The sequence below is a fragment of the Miniopterus natalensis genome, chromosome 7, assembly GCF_054644295.1.
Source record: "Miniopterus natalensis isolate mMinNat1 chromosome 7, mMinNat1.hap1, whole genome shotgun sequence".
In the NCBI taxonomy this organism is placed as follows: domain Eukaryota; kingdom Metazoa; phylum Chordata; class Mammalia; order Chiroptera; family Miniopteridae; genus Miniopterus; species Miniopterus natalensis.
In genome coordinates, this window is record NC_142087.1 from 11,728,863 (window position 1) to 11,750,985 (window position 22,123).

A 22,123-nucleotide genomic window follows, 5' to 3' on the forward strand; every position below is an offset into this window, starting at 1 on the left:
AAATGCCAACTGTGTCTGTCAGGCACAGTGGTAAAGGACACAGATTTTGTTCTCAAAATTATGGTCAAGTAGGCAGTTAAATAAGGATTAAAAATGCTTAAAGAGAGGTAAACACAGGCCAATTCAGAAGCACAGAGGAGCATTTAACCTAGCTTAGGAAGGCCAGAGAAAGTTCTAGGATGATCTCTGGAGTCATACAGGTGGACAAAGAGACAGAAGAATGTCCCAGGCAGAAGGACCTCCATGTCCAAAGCCACAGAGGTGGCTGGAAGCATGGCACATTCAAAGGAATAACTACAAGTGCCATTAGAGAGGAAAACGGGAGACGGAGAGATCAGGGGAGTAATGGAAGAGAAATCTGGCTCAGTGCAATCACAAGAACTTCAAAAGTTGGGCTAAGTTTGGATTTTACCCAGACGGCAATGTGGAGCCCAAAGTCTGCCCTTTAGTCTCTACCAAGGTCTGATGAATCAGTGGCCTTTGTAGAAGTGCCCCAGTGTTTTCCACACTGCTGTCATGTTCCTCAACTCCAGCCTCTGCTCTGCCATCAACAGGTCCTCCTCTTTCCCCTTCCCCTCCTCACTGAGCTACCAGAAGCAGGAGAGCCAGAGCCAACCCTCTGCACAGGACAACTGTTACTGCCTTTGTTCCACAATTTGTCCACACGGCTCCCTCTGCCTGGAATGACCTTTCCTCTCTTATCCACCGATTCAAATTCTTTCAAGGAGCTCAGGGTCCAGCTCAGATCCTACCTCCTCCAGGAAGATCTCTCTCACTCAGCCCATAGCAATATCTCCCCTTCTGAGCTTCCAGAGCAACCACTGGCCTCATGACCCTGGGACAAATTCCTGGGGGCAGCGATCAGAGAACAGATGGACTGAGGACTTCATTAGGCTGGAGTCAGTAGCCTCAGGCTTCCCTCTGGCTGTGGGTTTGTTTGGCTACAAACCAGAGGCTATGTCAACGTAAGAAAGAGGTGATGGGCCAGATGACAATGACCAGATGAGAGAAGGCAGGCATATTCTGCCAGGAAATAAGACTTTGGAGACAAAAGAGCATAGCCAGTGTTCACTCAAGTGCAGACTCCTAGAGCTGGAGCCAGAAAGACCTTCAGAGACCATCTAGCTCAATTTACATTTTCAGGATGAGGAAAGTGGGGCTCAGGGAGCCCACAACTTGCTGAAGTTCACATAGTAAGTCACACTTGAGTCAGCACTAGAACCTGAATCTCCTATAGTAGACATCTATTGCTTTTGCTGCCAAGCATCTGGTCACATTTTTCTATTAACTGCACCCTGATTTTGCTTTGGGGGAAACACCCTTTCTTGATTCTCAATCAGAACATCACTGCCCACTGATTCAAGGGAAGCCAGCCTGGTTCATAAAGAACTAATCTCAAGGCTCTGACTTGAGGGACTTGGAGGAGTTATTCTTTCTCATGGGACTGAAACCAGAAAAATTGAAGTTTGGAACTGTGGCTGGAGCAGCCATGTCACCACCATGAGAAAGAGTCTGGCTTATGCTATGAAGTACCAAGAGATGGAGACAGACAGACAGGGTCCTGGTGACATTGAGACCCTAAATCCAGCTGAGCCTGAAGCTGAAGAACTATCCCAGGACTTTTCAGATACATAAACCACCAATGCATTCCCCTGGGCTCTGTTTTCTGTCACTTGCAACCAGAGGGATCCTATCTAATCTGCTAATTCCCAGTCCTGGCAATAATTAACAACTGGCTTTAACAATCACCATCTCTCGATCTATATAAAATCCATATTAACCTCATTTCACTGATGAGGATACTAGGCTCAGAAAGGTTAACTGGCTTGTCTGAGGTCCCAGTGAGGCAGATATGGCATTAAATTCCAGGGCTTTATCTCTATGATTCTTTTTCTTTCCATGACACCATTCTACCTGCCCTGGAATCTCACTTTAAGATAGCAGTGACCTGCTCTTCTTCATTGGGGTAGAACAAAGCAGATGGTCCCCTCTGCCTGGAATGTCCTTATCTACACTTCCACCTATCAAATTTACCTGTTCAAATGCCACCTCTGCTGTGAAAATCCCTCTGTCAAGCCAGCTGGATAATTACCTCCTCTCCCTGGCTTATTACCTATGGAAAGGATCCTGCACGATTCATAAAGGGTCGTAACCTATCGTTAGTTGTGATTATGTCCTAGACTGTGACCTCCATGAAGGAAGATATCAGGGCACAAACCTAGAGTGACATTACATCCTGGCTTTTCAAAACAGGCCTCACCTCAAATACTACGCTAGGCTGTCCCCTATAAGCTATTGGAATGTCCAGGAAATGGCAATATTTCCACATGTACCTTTTAAACTTCTCTAGTACAAGTTATTTATGTGGCACTTTTTGTGCCATGGGCCCTGTGACAATCTGGTGAAGCCTTCACAGAATAACATTTTATATGTATAAAATAAAATACAGCAGAGTTACAGTTAACAAAAACCCAAATTTGTGATATAGCAATATGGGTGCCTCTTTATTAATGCACCAAATAACAAGAATAGCACATCTAATAACTACCATATTTTCAAAGATGTGATAAACTATTTTTTAAGAAATCTGTAACAAATTAGATATAATGTGAAAATACCTGTGATTTCTTTTGGTAAAAAAATGTCACAAGAATGTCTAATACTACAGTGGTTTGTTACCTATATCCATGATTGAAGAAAATATTAATGAAAGAGATTAATGAAAATACAGATATAATTTTTCTCTCATCCCAGTTCAAGACCCTTGCCCTGGTTCCTGTCTGGATGTAGTATAATCATCTGTGATCCATTCTAGCTTTTTGGACCTGGATTTGAGCCTCAGCTCTGCTATTTATTATCTGGGTGACCTAGGATGAGTCATTTTCTCCTTCTGAGCCTCAGTTTTCTTATCTGAAAAATGAGGGAATTGGACCAGATCCTTTCTGAGGTTCCTACCAGATCCTCTCCAGATTCAGTGGCTCCTTAATTCTGGGTAGACTCTCAATAAATGGATGAGATAAATTGTGCTGCGACTGTAACAATGAGCACTAAGGTGAACAAATATACGGCTGACACTCCACAGAGAGGCTGGCACACCTGCCATGGCCTTCTCAGCCGGGCTCTTCCTGCCCAGCCCAGCTGCAGCCCAGCTCCAGCCCAGGGGCCAAGGGGTATGCCCCTCACTGACCGTTCAAAGCGGAGGACTTTGGCCAGGAGCAGCTGCAGGGGCTCTGAGTAATTCCGGTAGCAATCCATAACCTGCAAGAAGTTACAAAGGGTCTGGATGTCCTGCTCTGTCCTCCAAGAAGGCATCTTCTGTGCTATCTCAATCGCCCTTGGAGGGAAGAAACCCTGGGGAGAAAGAACAAGAGTGACACACAGGACCCAGCAGTTTCCCCCATGGGCCAGTGGGCAACTCCTCACACTGCTTCTTTTACATTTTCCACCCCCCACACAACAGTGGCTGACATGTAGTGCTTACTGTGTGCCACGCGCCAGGACACGCAACTTACACACACCATCTCACTGCATCTTTGCCCAGCCCAAGAAGTGAGGCATGATTATTATCCCCATCTGACAGGTGAAGACACTCAGGCAGTATTAGAACCTAGACCTGCTACATGGCAAGGCCTATATCCCCAACTACTGACCATACTGCCACTGCTACTCCCCCCACCCCCGGCAATATGGGCTCCCTGGGCTCCAGGGTTCCCTCAGCACATTCAGTGCAGTCAGTAGAAACCTCCCTTGCCCCAGCCTATACCTCGGCATGCTGCAGAAGACTAAGGAACAGGGAACTACAGAAACTATTAGCTAACCCTCATGAACCAGGACTCATGGACCAGTAGGTAAGCAAACCCACCCATTCACCCACTACTCCCACCTGTTGGGAAAATGGTACTTAAGTTGTTAACACCCCCCACTGGCTGCCCATTGCACTTAGGATAAAATCTTAACTCCTAGAGGCCCATGTGGTCTGACTGCCTACCTCCCTAATCCCCTCCAACTTCACAGCTCCTGCCTCCCCCATTCATTCTCTAGTCTCTAGCCTTCTACCCATCTCTTAAAGGTGTCAAGCTGGCTTCTGTCTTGCAGTCTTTGCTTGGGGTGTTTCCTCTGCCTGGAATGTTCTCCCCCTGGGTTCTCCCATAGATATGGCTGCCCCTTCCTCCTCATTCTTAACTCCTATGTCCTCAGGGAAATCCTACTGGATTAACTGAGCTAAAATAGCAGGGCCCCCTTCCCAGCACCCTAGAAACTCTGAATCCTTTTCTTCCACGCATTATCCTTTTAGTATATTATCTGTCGTTTCCCCAGCCCCCCCCCCACACAAACACACACACAATCTATAACTGCACTGTCCGATATGGTAGCCAGTAGCCACATGTGGCTATTTAAATTTAAATTATGTAAAAATAAGTTATTCAGTCACACAAGTGCTCAATATCTACAAGTGTCTGCTGACTACTACCTGGACAACACAGACTTGAACATTTCCGTTATCGCAGAAAGTTTTATGGGACAAAGGTGCTCTAGAAATAAGCTGCAAAATAAACATGATATTGGCCTCGTCTATCTTGTTTACCAGTCTAGAATAAGGTCTCACATATAGTAGGCACTCAACAAAATATTTATGGAAACAGTGAATGAATGCTGGCAGTGTTACAGAATAGTAATTGTCATAGGAGCAAAATGAAAGTGGAACATGATGAAGAATTCTGGACGTTAAAACAACAGATCCAAAGCCTTCCATATGCATTCAGAAAGGCAGTGTAAGAAGAAAAAGTTTAAAAGAGAAAAAATGTAGGCTGTGTAGTTCAGGGATTAAAAGCTCACAGCCTCTGGTGTCTGGGCTTGAACCTTGGTCTGCTACTTCCTAGCTGTCTGTCCTGAGACAAGTCACTTCTCCCTGAGCCTCAATTTCCCTACTGATAACAGCAGGAACTATATGTATAAATAGCAGAGTAAATATGTGTAAAGGACTTACAACATGCCTAGCACACAGCAAGAGTTACCGAAGTGTATGAATCCAATCTTTCTCCTTTCTAACTCTTTTGCTATTAATAACCCATTAGGATTTCTATCACAGGGTCTATTTATAACAAAATACAGACACTCCTAGCTTCTATGAACCAAACTGATTCTTTGGGCTCACTTGGGGTCCTAATTCCTTCAGGAAATCTTTCTCACTAGACCCTCAAATCCTTAGGAACCCCCTACAGAACTGACTCTCATTTTACTTCTGCAGTAAGTTTTATCATCTTAACTTCATTCAAATTAACCCCTTAAGTGCAGGTAGGAATGTTATACAACCTAGTATTCCCCCACAACCAGACACAGATCTAGGCCTACCTTAGGAGCTCAAAGAACTATCTGGAACAGGGGAAAGGGAATATATTCAAACAGGGCTGGGAGACCTGGTCCCTGCCTGCTTCTCAAATACCATTTCTCAGCACTCTCACCCTCATTCACTTCAGGCCAGCAATCCCCTCACTGTGTTCCTCTAGTTTATGGGAAGGGTACAGGGAAAAAAGGGACTGCCCTTAATCCCACCACCTAGAGCTAGCCATTAACATCTGACATACTTGTTTCCTGTCTGTTTCTTATGTATAAACAAACTCTTTGAAAACAACACAAGTAATAAATGACTACATTTTCCATGAAGAATCAAAATATAATGGTTAAAATTGCCTTGTACCATGTCACCCCCCCGTCCAGATCTGCTCTCCATCAACAGTTTACCATTTTTATACATTATTCTATACTTACACAAGTGCCCACAGAATATGTATAGAATTGTATTGTTTTTATTTACATGTCAGGCTGCAGATATCATTTATGCAATCTGCTTTTGTTCACTCAGTGTTCTTTTTTAAACTATGTTTTTGAAATGTACCCATTGTTTCCAATATCTCACAATTGCTATAATAAATGATTCAATTCTAAGTCTCTGTAATTCTAAGGGTTCTTTTTGAGAAGTTTAGTGTTAACAGACCCCCAGTATGGACTATTTTGAGGTTTAGTTTTTGGTCACAAACCAAGTGCTGCCCTGAGGAGCAGGTTATATATGTATAAATATGTGTGTGTGGATCAGCTTGATTAAATAATTCCTGTACCATATGACTCACCAATTAAAGTGTACATGTCAATGATTGTTGGTGTATTCACCAAGCTGTGCAACTATCGCCACAATGGATTTTATAATATCTTCATCACCAGAAAAAGAAGCCAGTACCCATCCACAGTCACTGGAAGGGTAGGCTTTTAAATTGGGTCTCCACTCTGTCCCCGTGTTAGAATCAGATCATTCAAGGGGCTGAGGGCCTTGTCTATACAATGCACTTTTCCTTTGTGCTCTCTTCTCGCTTCCATTATACACGGAATTGCCTTCATTTCTAGGGTTCTATGACTCTCAGAGAGGCCCTCATTTCTCCTGTCTGAAGGGCAAAACTTGGATAAACTTCAGTGCCCAGTGTCAGACACTGTCCAGTTTGGGAGGTTGGAAAAAAAACGAAACAAACAGAATTTGGATGACTTGATTGTGCTTCATACATAATGGGGCATGAAAAATTAGATTATGCCCAGGAGAGACAGGCAACAGAAGCCACACCTTGGCTCCAAAGGGAGAAAGAGGTGGGCCAGGGTGACAAAGACCGTCCTGGTGACAGTTATGAAGCCTTGCCCAGCCCCCTTTCCCTGAGAGAAAAACCAACATGGCTGCACCAGGCCAGGGCCGAGTCAGGTCCTCCCTGGTGAAGACTTCAAACCTTCCCTGGGAATAGTAGGTCGCTTTAAATTTTAAATTAAATTTTAATTAATATCCAGCATTTGGGAGGGAGAGGCCGGGAAGGTAACCATGATTCTTGAAATTCAGAGAACAAATCACAGTTGAAAGCCTCACCCAGGTATAAGGCATTTCCTCATCAGAATGGCTGTGTTACACCCAGGTCAGGGATAAGCGTGGCAGCGTTTTTCGGAGAGTTTGAGGTAAAGCCAGAATTCACACAGGCCAGTGCTTCTCCCACCACCCAGATTATTTCTCCTCTATCTGGGGCTCTCATATCCTCTGCTGTGCCTTTTGCTGTTTTCCCATGGGTCCAAGTGCAGGAGCTCTCCCCTGCTGGTTCTACTCAGCTATAAAGCTACAAAGATTTGGGGTGGGGAGCGGCTCACAGTATTGGAATGCCAGGATGGAAGGGATCACAGATTTCCTCTTTTACAGATGAGGAAACTAAATGGCTAGCTCAAGGTGACAAACTGGGCTGGTGCAGAACCTGGACTGAACCCAGGTGTCCTGATGCCCAGCTCGGTGCTTTCTCCAGGCCATGATGCTGAAAGAAAATTCCCAACGTCAAGGTCAGAACTATGCATACCGACTCTGCCACGAAGTCCATGGTATCAAATATGATTCGGCCTTGTTTCTTTTTCTGGGAAAAAAAAAAAGGAACAGGAAGGAGAATCAACAAGACTGCATAGAGTTCTGCACTGAAACCCTTCTACATACCTGGACCATCGCAGTAGGCAGGAAGCCATGGGAAACCTACCATCTGGACTTCTCATGTCCACCTCCGCTCAAAAGATCTTGAGTAGTACAAGACTTGGGCCCAGCGGTGACAACAAATAATTGTGGAGAGAGAAAAAGATGGGGGTGTGGAGAGGAAAGGAGAATAGAGAGAGGAGGCATGGAGAGAGAAAAGGGAGAGGGAAAAGCAGCAAACAAATGGGGAAGTACAGAAGGAAAGAAAATAACAGAAAGGAGGGATCAAAAGGAAGGAAAAATGAAGACAACCTTCGCTGACCACCTGTAGCGAGCCAGGCATGGCGCATCTTCCTTATCTTACTCCGTTTCATCTTCAAACCAAAGCAGATATTAAGCCCCGTTTTGGACTTGAGTGGAGCAGACAACTTGCCCAAGGATTACACAGCAAGGAAACGGTTCTTGTCTGGAGGATGCCCAGGGGGAGGAGGTATAAGAGGTCTTAGGGATGAATTAATCCAACCCTGTCTCCTAACAGATGCAGAAAGGATGTGGAAAGAGGGAGGCAGAGAGAGCAGGGAAAAACATGTAGGGGAGTAGGTGAAAGAAAAGGGCAAACAAGGCCCTGAACACCATACTGGGCCAAACCAGGACCCTCAGACACCTCTAACTATCCATGTCCTTCCCCAGAGCCCACTCAGATCCCTGTCCTCTCCCTTTGTGTATTCGTGAGGTACTTCTCAGAGAGGCCAATGAAGGAAAGAGGTGGTGTTCAGAAGGATCCGGATTCACATACTCCACTGAAAACCAGTCTTTGGCTCTCTCTGCCAGACCTTATGCTCTAGCCACTCAGCTCTCTGCCCAGTAGTCATATGACCCTATACACTGCTCTTGAGAGGCTTCTGCTCAAGGCCACCCTCACTGGGTAACATTGTTAGGTTTATCTTTACACTCCCCTGATGACAAACCTGACTCTGATCTCCAGCTTCCAACTGCCCAGGCATCAGTCCGCATCTGCTGCTAACCAAAGATTCCTAGTCTCCAGGGCCCTTCATTTCACCACTGCAATGCACCCTGAGTCAGAATGTCCTTCCTGAAACCTAATCTCACTCTCTCAGGTTACAATTCTTCTACTCCATCCCTTCCCTCTCATGGCCCAACTACAGGGCAGAATCTGGCTGCAGACTTGTTTGGTTTGGCGAGCATAGTGTCTTCAAAATATATTAATTTGAATGTCTTTAGATGGGGCCTGCCCTTCTTCTCCAGCTGGCCACAGGCCCTTTCTCTCTGCTACATCTTAAACTCAGCCACACACATATAGTTATATTACCTGCTGGCCCCTTAGAAGCCAATCTAAGACCACCTTCCTTTGCCCCATCACCACCACCCTGCTAGCTCTCTCTCTCCTTGGCTACTTTCCTTCAAAAACCATTGTGGAAAATTTCCTGAAGTGAATCGCTACATGCAGGGAGGAAGCAGAGGCTGTCACTCCAGGAAAATGGGCAGGGGAAATTTTGGAGCCCTGGACAGCAATGAAGACAACTTTGGAGTACCAGAACAAGTTCACAGAATGGTAATTGACTTTTCTGAGTCAAAAAAGAGCTCATGATATACCACTGGGATAAAACATTTGAAATGGGGACCTTCTAAAGCACAGTCCCAGAGCAAACAGGGCCCTGCAAATGCTCCCTTCCCGTTTAAGTAAGGAGGCAGGAAAGAGGGCAGAGAAGATGAATGACTGGTGTGCATTTAGAAAGCCCCAACTGGATTTCTTCTGGCTCTTTTGATCACTGTTGGAATGGAGATGGCTTCTTTCCCACTCCAGACATTTATTTCCACATGGAGGGAGTTGTACTGGTTGAACACTACCAGCCCCCGGCCTTCCACACTGAGAAGGAGTGACAAACTCCTTGGTAGATTTGCAAGGAGGAACAGGGCATGATCACCCCTTTCTCCTTCCCCTGAGCCCACATTCTGCTCTGCCCTTCTCTGCTGAGAGTTTAAGGCAGGAGACCCGGCTGCTACAGTGGAGACCTGTATGGTCCAGCATTGCCTGTGACTGCGTGTGCAAAGCTATCTAATTCTGGGATTCAGTATTAGGTAACCCTCTCACTTGATGATCCAAGTCATCTTCAATATAAATGTCATCATTAATTTAAATGACAGTTGGGGGTCTCCCTTCTGCTTTACCCTTTCTCTTCTTTCAGCTGGCACAGAACTGGGACTGGGGAGTGGGGTGCTATTTATAGAAACCCCTTAAGCCCTGCTAATCCTGTTGAGCCCAGCTGCTTACATCCCAGAAGGAGAAAATTGGGTGCCTTCTTCGAGCAGTCTCAATGATCTGATATTCCCGGAATCCCCTGAGGCCTTGGCGGAACATTTTACACACTCGGATCATCACAATGATATCCAGAATGAGCTTGTACAGCCCCTGTGGAAACAAAACAAACAAGAACAGTGGAAACCATGTTTTCAAACATCAACAGCAAGCTGGATAGCGCAGAAGGTGAAATGTAATAGGATTTAAATGTGGTGGTGTGCTGGAGCTAAGGTTACATCTTCAGGAAGTTTTTAAGACTGTTGAAATCATTTTGGTAGCTTGAAATTGCCCACGGTGGGACTATTTATGCCACATAAATACTGGCATCTACCACAGATGAGGGCATCTGCCTCCCCAGTGGCCAGTTGTTAAAACATTCACCAATACAGCTCTAGTTAAATATCAAGTCATTCACTTTGGTTCAGAAAATAAAGAGCAAAAGTAGTGGCAGGAAGTGAGGGGTGATGCAGAGAGCCTGAACTCGGGAATCAGATGGATCTGAGAGAATGGTCGAGAGATGCAACACTGCTGGCTTTGAAGACAGAGGAAGGGGGCCGCAAACCAAGGAATGTAGGTAGTCTTTGGAAGTTAGAAAAGTCAAGGATATGGATTTTTCCCTAGAACCTTGAGAAAGGAACACAGCCCTGTTAACATCTTGATTTTAGCCCAGGGAGGCTCATGCCAGACTTCTAACTTACGTAAGCTAATAAATTTGCAGTTTTAAGCCACTAAATTGTGGTAATATGTTAGAACAGCAATAAAAGCTAACATAACACCTAATCCAAGATGAAGCCATCTGATCTTTTCCCTGGGAATTTGGAACTGGAACTGAGAACAAATCCCAAACATGAATCTGGGAGTAAGGGCAGTCACCCTCTACCCACAAGTAAATACAGCAAATAAGGAAGCAAGTTCAGCACTAAAGAGACAAATCCAGAATGTGAAACAATCTACAAGTCACCTAACCCAGTTTCTTCAAAAAGTCAATTTCATGAGGAAAAAAAGACCTAAGTATGGAGGCTGTTCTAGATTAAGACTCAAGAAACATACAAACAAATGCAAAATATGGACCCTGATTGGATCCTAATTCATCATAAAGAGCTGTAAAATACATTTTAGGAACAAAAACGGAAATTGAATATGACTGGATATTAGGTGGCACAGGGAATTTGTTTTAACTTTCTTAGTACTGTGGTGATATTATGGTTGTGTTATTTTTCTTTTTTTTTTTTTTAAATATGTATCTTTATTGATTTCAGAGAGAGGAAGGGAGAGGGGAGAGAGAGATAGCAACATCAATGATGAGTCACTGATCGGCTGCCTCCTGCACGACCCCGACTGGGGATCAAGCCCGCAACCCAGGCATGTGCCCTGACCGGGAATTGAACCCCGATCGCCTGGATCCTAGGTCGACGCTCAACCACTGAGCCACGCCTGGCCGGGCTGTACTCTTATTTTTCAGTGTCATAAAGTATGCAGCTTTTAAATGATTCAGCAAACACACACCCTCACACATGCACACACACACAAATACATAAATATGGCAAAATGTTGACTGTAAGATCTAAGGGATGATCATGACATATATTTCAACTTTTATGTTTGAAAATTTCCATGATTTTAAAAATGCAAAAACTATTGTTTATTAACTTCTGATCATAAGGACATCATAAACAAAATGAAGACTAACTGAAGATTGGAGGAATATATTTGCCATGCACATAATTTACAAAGGACTACTATCCAGAATTATAAAGGGTTACTATTACAAAGGGTTAATATCCAGAATTTTAATTTAAAAAATTCTACAGCCCTAGCTGGTGTGGCTCAGTTGGTTGGGCGTCATCCCATGCACCAAAAGGTTGCTGGTTCAATTCCAGTCAGGGCACATACCCAGGTTTCGAGCTCAATCCAAGTAGGATATGTACAGGAGGCAGCCAACTGATGTTTCTCTCTCTCCCTCTCTCCTTTCCTGAAAGAAAGAGAGAGAGAGAGAGGGAGGGAGGGAAAAAAAAGAAAAGAAGAAAAAACAAGACAAAAGAAAAGAAGAAAAGATGAAGGGGGGGAGGAGAGGAGAGGAGAGGGGAGGGGGGAGGGAAGGGGAGGGGGAGGGGGAGGGGGGGAGGGGGGAGGGGGGAGGGGGGAGGGAAGGGGAGGGGGGGAGGGGAGGGGAGCCCGGCCAGGCATGGCTCAGCGGTTGAGTGTCGACCTAGGATCCAGGCGATCGGGGTTCGATTCCCAGTCAGGGCACATACCCGGGTTGAGGGCTTGATCCCCAATGACTCATCATGGGTGTTTCTATCTCTCTCTCCCTCTCCTTTCCTCTCTCTGAAATCAATAAAGATATATTAAAAAAAAAGAAAAGTCAAGTCTGGCTCCAGAATCTTTAAGTGTAACCTATTACTTTATCCTGCTGCTAGGCCTATTTCCTCTGGATCTCATAATAGTAGAAAAGATGGGTACAGAGCAGGAGAGCAGGACTCAGGCTCAGAGTGTAACATGTGACTTGCTCAGCGTCGGGAGGTAGTAGGCTACAAGGGCAGGGCTCAGAATTCAGCCTTTCTTTCTTTTTTCCCCTTTTTATTGGGGTGATACTGGTTAACAAAATTATACAGGTTTCAGGTGCACAATTCTATGACACATCAAGAATTCAGTCTTTCTGAAGCCTAATCTGGAACTCTCTCCTTTGTGTCCATGTTGTGACTCCAAAAGGCTCAAGGTAACCAGACTCATCCAAGGCCCCTCCTATGCCCGCCTTTCCCTTCCTCAAAATACCTGCTGCTGAATCTCCCCCTCTTCCCTCCCAGAGCCCTTCACACTCCTCACCTGTTCCTTCTTCAAAACTTGCCAGGAATGAGACACTGTGTATCTTCTCATGGTTCCTGGTTTGGCAAATGGCACAAGCCCCTTTGCCTTTCAAGGGTAGGACCACGAATCCTTCCCAAGGACCTTGGTTATATTAGAAATGAGTAGCTTCCCTTAGTGGCAAGGTAAGTGCTCCTCTCCATTCTTCATACCCTACCAACAGCTATTAGAAGCTGTGTTCTACGAAAAATCTCATCCTCAGAATCTCCTCATGTCACAATGAAGGATTCTGGAAGGAAGAGAGGAACCAAAACCTGAGATTCTAGCATTTATTGAACACTCATAGGCATTATCTTAATTTTCATAACTACCACAAAATGAGAGACCTCATGCCCACTCCACATACAACGATACTGAGGCTCAGTGGATAAATGACTGCCAGAGCCATGAGGCCATAAAAAGAAAATAGAAGTCTCCTGGGCTGGGGCCCAGGGCATCCAACATCTCAGCCTGGGACTACTCTGAGGCTTAGAACCTGGACACCCTGTATCCAAGGGTGTTAATATAAATCTTGATATAAGACAGTAAATCAGGAACACTCAGCAAATTGGAAGTCCCCAAAACCAAATGGAGTGCCAAATGTTGAAGGCATCCGGTGACTGTAACTCAGTGACCCTGGGGTCTTTTCAAAAGTATAGAAGAGCCCGGCTGGTGTGGCTCAGCGGTTGAGTATCAATCTATGATCCAAGAGATCGTGGTTTGATTCCTGGTCAGGGTACAAGCCCGGGCTGCGGGCTCATTCCCCCCATAGGACAGGGTGTGCAGGAGGCAGTTAATCGATGTTTCTGTTTCTATCTCTCCCTCTCCCTTCCCCGCTCTCTAAAATCAATAAAAACATATTTTTTTTAAAAAGTAAAGAAGAGCCTGGCTGGTATTGCTCAGTTGGTTGAGCACTGTCCATCACACCAGGGGGTCACCAGTTCAATTAATATTTCTCTTCCATCAATGTTTCTATCCCTCTCCCTCTCCCCTCCTCTCTCTGAAATCAATAAAAACACTTTAAAAAAAAAAAGTAGAGAAATATAGGGTCTAAAGTACTTTTTTCTATTAAAGATAGCAGTTGATAATCCCAATTTGCTCCTGTATAAAAATCCTCAGTAAAAAACTATAACTTCAAGCACTGTCTGTTCTGCCATCCCTATCCAACTATACCTATCTGCCAGCTCGCCCCAACTGACAGCCAAATGGAAGGGCACCGAATACAGGGAAGACAGCTGGACAGCTGGGAACAAAGACCCAGGTTCTGAATTACTAAATTGAAAGGCCACCATTCCTGGTGTGAGACATTAACCATTTACAGAGATGAAAAAAGACAGAACTGGCTTTTTCCTTTACCTGGAGTAAAGATGCAAAAGACTCAAAGACAGGAAGAGAAAGTTTCAGGAAGAGAGACAGAGACAGAGACAGAGACAGAGACAGAGACAGAGACAGAGACAGAGACAGAGAGCGAGCAGTATGGAATTTTTGTCTTCCCTACCACAGACCTGGTCTTGAAGAAAATACAAGAACATCCCCTACAAAAATTTAGGGGGGTTCTGAGAGAAACTATGGGCATGGGGAAAGCAAGAGAGATGGTGGGACATGGCTATGGACAGAGAAGTGGTCCCATCAGTTCTCCAAGTTGCCTGAGAATCCAAGTGACATGAAAAGGACTCAGATTAATGAGGGACATCAGAGGCTGCCAATAAGTAGGACCAAGAACTTGATAGGACACCAAATGCACACACTCCTAACCTCACCTCTTGCCAGCTGTGGTTGTATAATTTCCCTGGGAATTGGATCAGTGTTGAGGAAGAGGCAGGAAGTTTGGAGAGCTTTGAACTGACCTAAGATGTCAATAAGCCTGAAATTACATTTCCTCAAAATAACTGAATTGGCTATTTACCTAAAGACATTTAAATTAAGTTGTATGCTAGGAGGCAGACTGGGGACTCAGTCGGTCATTAAAGTCAGTTCTAGAAATTAATAAAGTGCTATTTCTGTCCCAGTTCCTAATCTTATAACTGAACGGTTACAGAGCAGACTGTCAGAAAGAGCACTGGTCCTATTCCTATTTGATCTTGGGTAAATCATTTAGCCACATGGGACTTCAATTTCCTCCTTATAAAATGGAGTTAGAGTTAATTCCACAAGTAACTTCTTTTTAAGATAAGATTCTTGTTTTGCTAATTATAAGTGTTACGTAACAAACATTTATAGAGTCCCAACTACGTATAAAGGAGGAAAAGGTAAACAACGGTCTCTGTTCATGAGGAGTTTACAATATGACGGGGAAGAAAAATGCTGCCACAGCCATAAGACAAAGTCTCACTATAATAAAATTACAAACATATATGAAGAAAGGGCAGGGCCTGTTCAAGGAGCATGAGATGTGGCCAGAATGTGAGGTGCCCAAGAGGTGCGGCTGGAAGTGAGGTTGGGCTGGCAGAGGCCAAAAACTAGCCACCCATGAGCCAAACAGAGCTTGAGACTGCTTTATTTGACGTGCATGATGTTTTGGTTAAAATATTATTAAAACTTAACTTGTTTTAATAAGGGCCCTGCACAGATAGCTCAGTTGGTTAGAGCATCATCCTTTTACACCAAGGTTGTGAGTTCAATCCCTGGTCAGGGCACATTCAAGAATCAACCAATGAATGCATAAGTAAGTGGGACAACAAACTGATGTTTTTCTCTCTCTCTCTGAAATCAATAAATAAAATTTTTAAAAAATAACAACTTGCTTATCTTTAATTGGGGAATGGCTCTTTCTTCATTTAAAGGGCAGTTATAGTAAAAAATAAATAGCACCAGCCCTATATAAATATATTACTCCAAAAGTGGGAGAGAGAAGCAGGGAATGAGAAAAACAAATGGCAGGTGAAAGGCAGTGACCAGAAAAAAATTAACATGAAACAGATGATAATTATGGACAACAAAGAACTCAGAGGGCTGAGTGAATTTTAAAACAAGAGATCAAAGCAAAGATGCCATAGTTCAAAGAAGAGATGAGGAGGAAACAGTATTGGCAGAGCTCAGGAAAGAAATGTTTTAAAAAGAAATCTCAGAAGTGAAGGTCATTTCTAACACATCGAAAAGGAAGCTAGCCTTGCTGAATCCAGAGGATAGGATTGCAAAATGCAAGTGAAGGAGTTGAAAATGGACAATTAAAAAGGAACCAGAAAATAATATAGCTAACAAGTATGCAGGTAATAGAGGGATGTGAGGTAATGTAAGTACACGGCTTCCTTCAACTTTATACCTGTAAATCTTTTTTTTTTTTCTCATTTTACTGAGATATAATTGTATTAGTTTAAGGTGTGTAACATAATGATTTGATATATGTATATACTGTGAAATGACTGCCATGATAAATTTGGTTAACATCCATCACCTCACATAGTTAAAATTTTTTTCTTGTGATAAGAACTTTTAAGAACTTGCCCTGGCCAATGTGGCTCAGTTGGTTGGAATGTCGTCCTGTGCACTGAAATGGGGGTTCAATTCCCAGTTAGGGCACATGCCCAGGTTTTGGGCTCCATCTCCACTGGAGTGCATGCAGGAGGCAGCCGATCAATGTTTCTCTCTCACATCAATGTTTCTCTCTCCCTCTCCCTCTCCCTTCCTCTGTCTCTAAAATCAATAAAAATATATTTTAAAAAAATGCCTGTAAATCTTAAGACACCTTTTAAACCTTGATAAAGGAAGAAACCTGTGTGTAAGCATATTTAAAGATACAAAGGGAGCTAGCAATAATAATCAAGGCTGGATAGAAAAAGATGAAAAAAAGTATAACAATTACTCTTTTTTGACTTTTGAATTCTATAATGGGGGTGTGTGTGTGTGTGTGTGTATACCACCTACTCAGGAAATGAATGAATCAATTTTTAAGTATTAAACAAAATCAGTGCAATGCAATAAGGAACATGAGCTACTGGTAGAGCACTACATAAAAACAGATTCATTCAAAACTGGAAACTAGCAGAACTGCAACTGAATAGAAATCAGTAAAAGAAGAGAAAGGCAAAAGGTTTATGAAGTATCCAGGCTTCTGAATTTACACTGGTTTATCAGGAATGAGAATTACTAATAACTAAATTAATTACAAACACAATCCAGCTAGATTAAGCACCCTAGACCAGTTATCTGCAACTCATCAAAACATCAGAAAACAGATCTCCATTCCAAGAACAAACACATTTAATAAAACAGATTATCAAAAAGAAGTTAAGCCATGGCTAGTGCAGCTCAGTTGGTGGGAGCATCGTCCCATACACCAAAAGGTGGTGGGTTCAATTCCCAGTCAGAGCACATACCCAGGTTGTGGGTTCAATCCCTGGGAGAGGCAATTAATGTTTCTCTCACATCGCTTCTCTCTCTTTGAAATTAATTTTTAAAAATAAGTTAATAAAGTCAGTAGAGAGCCCAAAGCAAGCTTCTTAGACTTTATATTAAATTTTAAAATGCCAAAAATGGACCATCCTAGCCCAGCCGGCGTGGCTCAGTGGTTGAACATCTACCTAGGATCCAGGAGATCGCAGTTCGATTCCCGGTCAGGGGACATGCACGAGGCAGCCAATCAATGACTCTCTCATCACTGATGTTTCTCTCTCTCTCTCCCCATTCCTCTCTCTGAAATCAATAAAAACATTTAAAAAAAAAAGAAAATGGAACATCCTAGAGGTTTTTTATCTAAACCACCTCATTAGCTAAACCTGCTTCCTCTTCACCATAAGCATGGCTGGCCCCCTGGAATGATGTGCATACTGTGTGGTATATGTAAGTGAAATTACAGAATTACTAAATCTGTCAAAAATCTGAATTTCTTGTCCACTGGTAACATCTTAAAATTTTCTATTTAATATCTCACATTAAAAAATGATGCAAAAGAACAAGGGTTGGAGAGGATGTGGAGAAATTAGAAGCCTTGTGCATTGCTGATGGGAATGTAAAATAGTGGAGCTGCTGTGGAAAATAGTATGTGGTTCCTCAAAAAAGTAAACATAGAATTAGCACATGATCCAGCAATTCCATTTCTGGGTATACATCCAAAAGAATGGACAGCAGGAACTTGAGAGAATTCTGTACACCAATGATCAGAACAGCATTCTTGATAGCCAAAAGGTGGAAACAGCCCAAATGTCCATCAATAAATGAATGGATAAACAAAATGTGATGTTCCATACAGTGAAATATTAGTCAGCCTCTGGGTGGGTTCAAGGATATCTGGAAACAGTATGCAAAAGTATGTAAGTGGGTCACTCTTCTAGGAAGAAGTATAATTTTTTCAGATTCTGGGGGCTTACTGACCCATAAAGAGTTTAGAATAACCGAATCCATTCTAACATCCCACAATTCTAATAAATCTCTAAGATCTCTCCTTCTACCTCTAATATTCTATTATTCCAATAGAGATGAAAGAAATGAACAGGAGATCGAACATTCCGTGATTCCAAATGTCACAAGAGTTCATCCCTTTTCCCAAGAGGACAAGAATTCAGTTTTTCAATGTGGAATTCTAGGCTTTTTATGATTTAACCTCCAACTGACCTTTCAACCTCAGCTCTCATCCCTTCCCCACACCCCAACCACTCCCCCATCGAGTCTGCAGTTTCCACAAAGTTTTGCTTCCATTCACTCTGGGCCTTGGTACAGGCAGAACCTTCTACCTGGAATACCCAACTCCATCCTTTTAGCCTTCCATGACCCCTCGTCCTTGCAGCAGAGTTTGGTGTACTCCCTTAGCCCTGGATACTGACTGCTTATTACAACAACAGGGTCTTTCGGTTCACTCAGGGCAGCAAACCCACTGCCAAGGGGCCAGGGAAAGGAAATAAAAGTTTGAAGCTACTAAGTGTAACAAACTCTGGACCTGTTTTCCCACCCCTGAAAGGAAAATAGAGAAAAAGACCAGCTCTGAGAAAACAATCTGAGAGCAATAGTAAATGCAAACCACATTCTATTTCAGAGGACAAAAGGGAATGGTGGGGATTGAAGCCAATTGGGACAGAGTATCTTGTCCAAAGGAAAAAGACTGGACTCAGCTCCAGCTGATTGTTGACTGGCAGAAATGTGGGTGGGTCCAGTGTGGACAGCTCATTCACTTTTTCAAGAAAACCTGGAAATCCAGATTGCATTTGAAATCTCCCATTTTTTCCATGGCAGGAGCTAAAAAACATTAAAGACCCGTTACAATTACCTTAAAGATTTTCCGGCTCTGAAAACTGCTCTGTGAAGATCCACTTCTACGCATCCAAGAAAGCACATCCTATGGGGGGAGGGGGGCAAGTTTTGTATCAGGGTCACCAGTATGTTAATTGTTGTTAAAACAGGCCCACTCACCTGGCTGACGTGGCTCAGTGGTTGAGCATCTACCTATGGTCCCAGAGATCTCGGTTAGATTCCCGGTCAGGGCACATGGCCGGGTTGTGGGCTTGATCCCCAGTCCGGGGCATGCAGGAGGTAGCCGATGAATGACTCTTTCATCATTGATGTTTCTCTCTCTCTCTATCCCTCTCCCTTCCTCTGTCTGAGATTGATAAAGATAGATTAAAAATAAATTAATTTTAAAAGCCCTTTCCTTCCAAGGGCTTTACTGGTTTAATCCTCTCAGCAAGGCAAATAAACCCTGCAATGGGGATTCCACCAAGGCAGCCTACCCTAGCACAGCACTATTCAGTAAAAAAGTAGTGTAGCCTGGCTGGGCGTGGCTCAGCGGTTGAGCGTTGACCTAGGATCCAGGCCATCAGGGTTTGATTCCTGGTCAGGGCACATGCCCGGGTTGTGGGCTCGATCAATGACTCTTTCGTCATTGATGTTTCTATCCCTCTCTCCCTCGTCTTTCCTCTCTCTGAAATCAATAAAGATATATTTTAAATAGGATAAATAAAAAAATAAAAGTGTAAACCACCTATGTAATATAAAACTTTCTAGTAGCCATATTTAAAAAGTAAAATTACACAAGTGAAATTAATTTTAATAATGTATTTTATGTGACCCAATATATGCAAAATATTATCATTCCAACATGTAATGAACATAAAAAATTGAGATATTTGGGGTTTTTTTCGTACTAAGTCCCTTGTGTATTTTAGGTTACAGTACATCTCAGTTCCAACTAGCCACCTTCCAAGGACTCAGTAAGCACATGTGGTTAGTGACCAAGGGAGCAACGCATTCAGTGTATCTACTAACCCTAAAGTTAAAAGCCCAACCCACAGGACCACGTGTCCCTTGGTTTCAGAGGACTCCCTAGAAATAATAATGGCAATGAGTTTTTGAGCATTCACCTTGTGACATGTGAAGGGCAAGTTTTCCTGTTTGAGGATCTTGCACACGTTACATGGTCGTCTTAGCAATAAGGCAGGGATGCCCTCCCTCTTCTTCCGACGGAGCTAGAGAACTTTCTCGAGTCGAGCCCTCCCTCAGCGCCCGACCGTCCTCCCGCTGCCCCGCTCCGGCCACCGGTCAGGCGCCAGCCCGGGCGAGCCCGACTCGCCACTGTCCAATTCCGGGTCCAGTGAGCCACGCGGACGCAAGGGCTGGCGCCGTTCACCTGCGAGCTGAAGAGATCACGGCGGGGAAGCACCCGGCTGGGCTCCGGCTCCTCCTGCGAGGGCTCCTCCTGCGGCTCCTCCTGCGGCTCCTCCCCATCCGCCGGCTCGGACTCCGGCTCGAACTGGTGCCGGGAGGCGCCACTATCTCGAAAAAGCCATCTCACGCTTAGACGGGCCCGCGACACCGCGGTCGCGGTTGCCTCCTCACGCGACTCGCGAACGCTAGGGGGCGCCGCTTTCTGTGGCCCTGACTCGGCTTCCGCGCGCTTGCGCGCCGAGCTCATCATAGAGACTCCAGCAGGTACTTCCGCTTCCGTCCGCCCATGGGCTTCGCTGCGGTCCGCGAGTTGGGCGAGCTCTTCGTCTTCTTTGCGCCAGCTTCTGCGCGCCCGTTTCCTTGCGTCCGCCTCCCTCTGGGTGGCGCAGACTCGCCCTTTTAGCGGAAAACGTCTCCTTTCTCTCTCCGCTCCGGCGTAGACGCGGTGCTGAACCCGCAGCCGCAGGACAAAGGGTGACGTCCAGAGCCGGAGTCATGGAGGCGACCGGTCCGGGCTTGGCCACTGGGAGCCCCGCGCCGCCGTGGGCGAAAGAGGAAGGAGCCGGCCCGAGCGCAGGCCCGGAGCGTAACTCTGCGGGCTCCTCGTCCACTCCTGAGGGGCCACCGCCTGAACGACCCAACCCCAACGCCGCCGTCCCCGAAGCGATTCCTCCGCCTGCCGCGGCGGCCTCCGTGGCTCTGGAGCTGCGCCTCGGGCCCGCAGTCCTGGCGTCCGCGCCCCTTGCAGAAGCCGCTCCGCTCTCCTCCCCAGACTCCGGCGGCTCCCGGCCCGGCCCGGAGACGTTCCGTCAGCGTTTCCGACAGTTCCGCTACCAGGACGCGGCGGGCCCGCGAGAGGCGTTCCGGCAGCTGCGGGAGCTCTCTCGCCAGTGGCTGCGACCCGACATCCGCACGAAGGAGCAGATCGTGGAGATGCTAGTCCAGGAGCAGCTGCTCGCCATCATGCCCGAGGCGGCGCGGGCCCGGCGGCTTCGCCGCCGCACCGATGTTCGCATCACCGGCTGAGCGGCGAGCGGCCTGGAGCGGAGATCCGGGCCTGGGCCCTGCTCCTCGCTCTCCACTCCGCGTTGATGAAAAACGAGTTTCGGCAGCCCCTGTAGTCTGATGTGGCCCTTTCGTTCGTTCTTTACTGGGTTTATTTTCTCGAGCGTATTTCCAATCTTCTTTCTGGCTAGTGTCGAACCCACGTTGGGAGCCCAGGAGAATAAAGCCTTTGTTTCCTGTTCACTTGGCCTTCGTTGGCTTTTGTGGGATCATACGTGTTAGCTAGGACTCGGTATTCGCCACAGCTGGGAACCTTCCCCACGCTTCCCAGGAGTCTGTAATGAGGGTTCCATATTCGCCCCTACCTCTCACTTGCCAGAATTTGAGCTTGTTTTCCTACCTGAGGAAATGATAACGTGTCTGGCCTTATAGGTAGGTGGTTGTGGCGTCGGGCAGGCAAATAGCTGGCTCTATTAAATGATTGTTTACCTGGCTACCTTTATACCAACACTGCCACCAATTTGCTCCAGTAGCCTGCCCTTTGGGCGCAGATTCCCAAAAGGCCCAAAAGATAGGGCTATTTTAATAAGTTTCAGAGCAGGTCCTTAGATAGGCTAGCTCTTGTTAGCTCTGGCTTAAGCCTCCAGATTCACCTTCCTTGTCAAATTTCAAGCAGAACTGGTGTGAACTAATTGATTATATTGCTGGAACTATGCACTTTAATATTTCCAACCACTTCCATTTATTTTTTTAAATAAGCGTAATTGTTTAGAAAGGGAAGAAGGAATTTGGAAATAGGGAAGCTCTTCTATGAAATCTAAATCTATGCTTCCTTGAATCTTCAGCCCAACCAGAAAGGAGCTAACTAGGGTCCAAAGACAGTT

General features: G+C 45.0%; 2 protein-coding genes across 7 annotated transcripts in view; one reads left to right on the top strand and one right to left on the bottom strand.

Annotated features, from left to right (window-relative positions):
- CNBD2 (cyclic nucleotide binding domain containing 2) overlaps window positions 1-20,724 on the bottom strand; it is a 53,990-nt gene extending 33,266 nt beyond the window's left edge. Inside the window, exons 1-5 of one of the 6 annotated variants that reach the window (XM_087818761.1) lie at window positions 20,197-20,724; window positions 18,841-18,909; window positions 9,771-9,908; window positions 7,374-7,427; window positions 3,188-3,351 (exon numbers count right to left, since the gene is read on the bottom strand). In XM_087818761.1, the coding sequence (XP_087674887.1) occupies window positions 3,188-3,351; window positions 7,374-7,427; window positions 9,771-9,908; window positions 18,841-18,909; window positions 20,197-20,484 (713 nt within the window). In that variant the 5' untranslated portion in view covers window positions 20,485-20,724. Of the gene's footprint in view, window positions 1-3,187; window positions 3,352-7,373; window positions 7,428-9,770; window positions 9,909-12,623; window positions 13,110-18,840; window positions 18,910-19,930; window positions 20,066-20,196 lie in introns of those variants that run through there. The other 5 variants (XM_087818757.1, XM_087818759.1, XM_087818760.1 and 2 more) reach the window with 5 other exon arrangements.
- On the top strand, window positions 20,499-21,482 carry SCAND1 (SCAN domain containing 1). The gene has a single exon (XM_016213139.2). It carries the CDS (start codon window positions 20,730-20,732, stop codon window positions 21,258-21,260), a length of 531 nt encoding a protein of 176 aa, XP_016068625.2. The 5' UTR covers window positions 20,499-20,729; the 3' UTR covers window positions 21,261-21,482.
- Window positions 21,483-22,123: the final 641 nt, after the last annotated feature.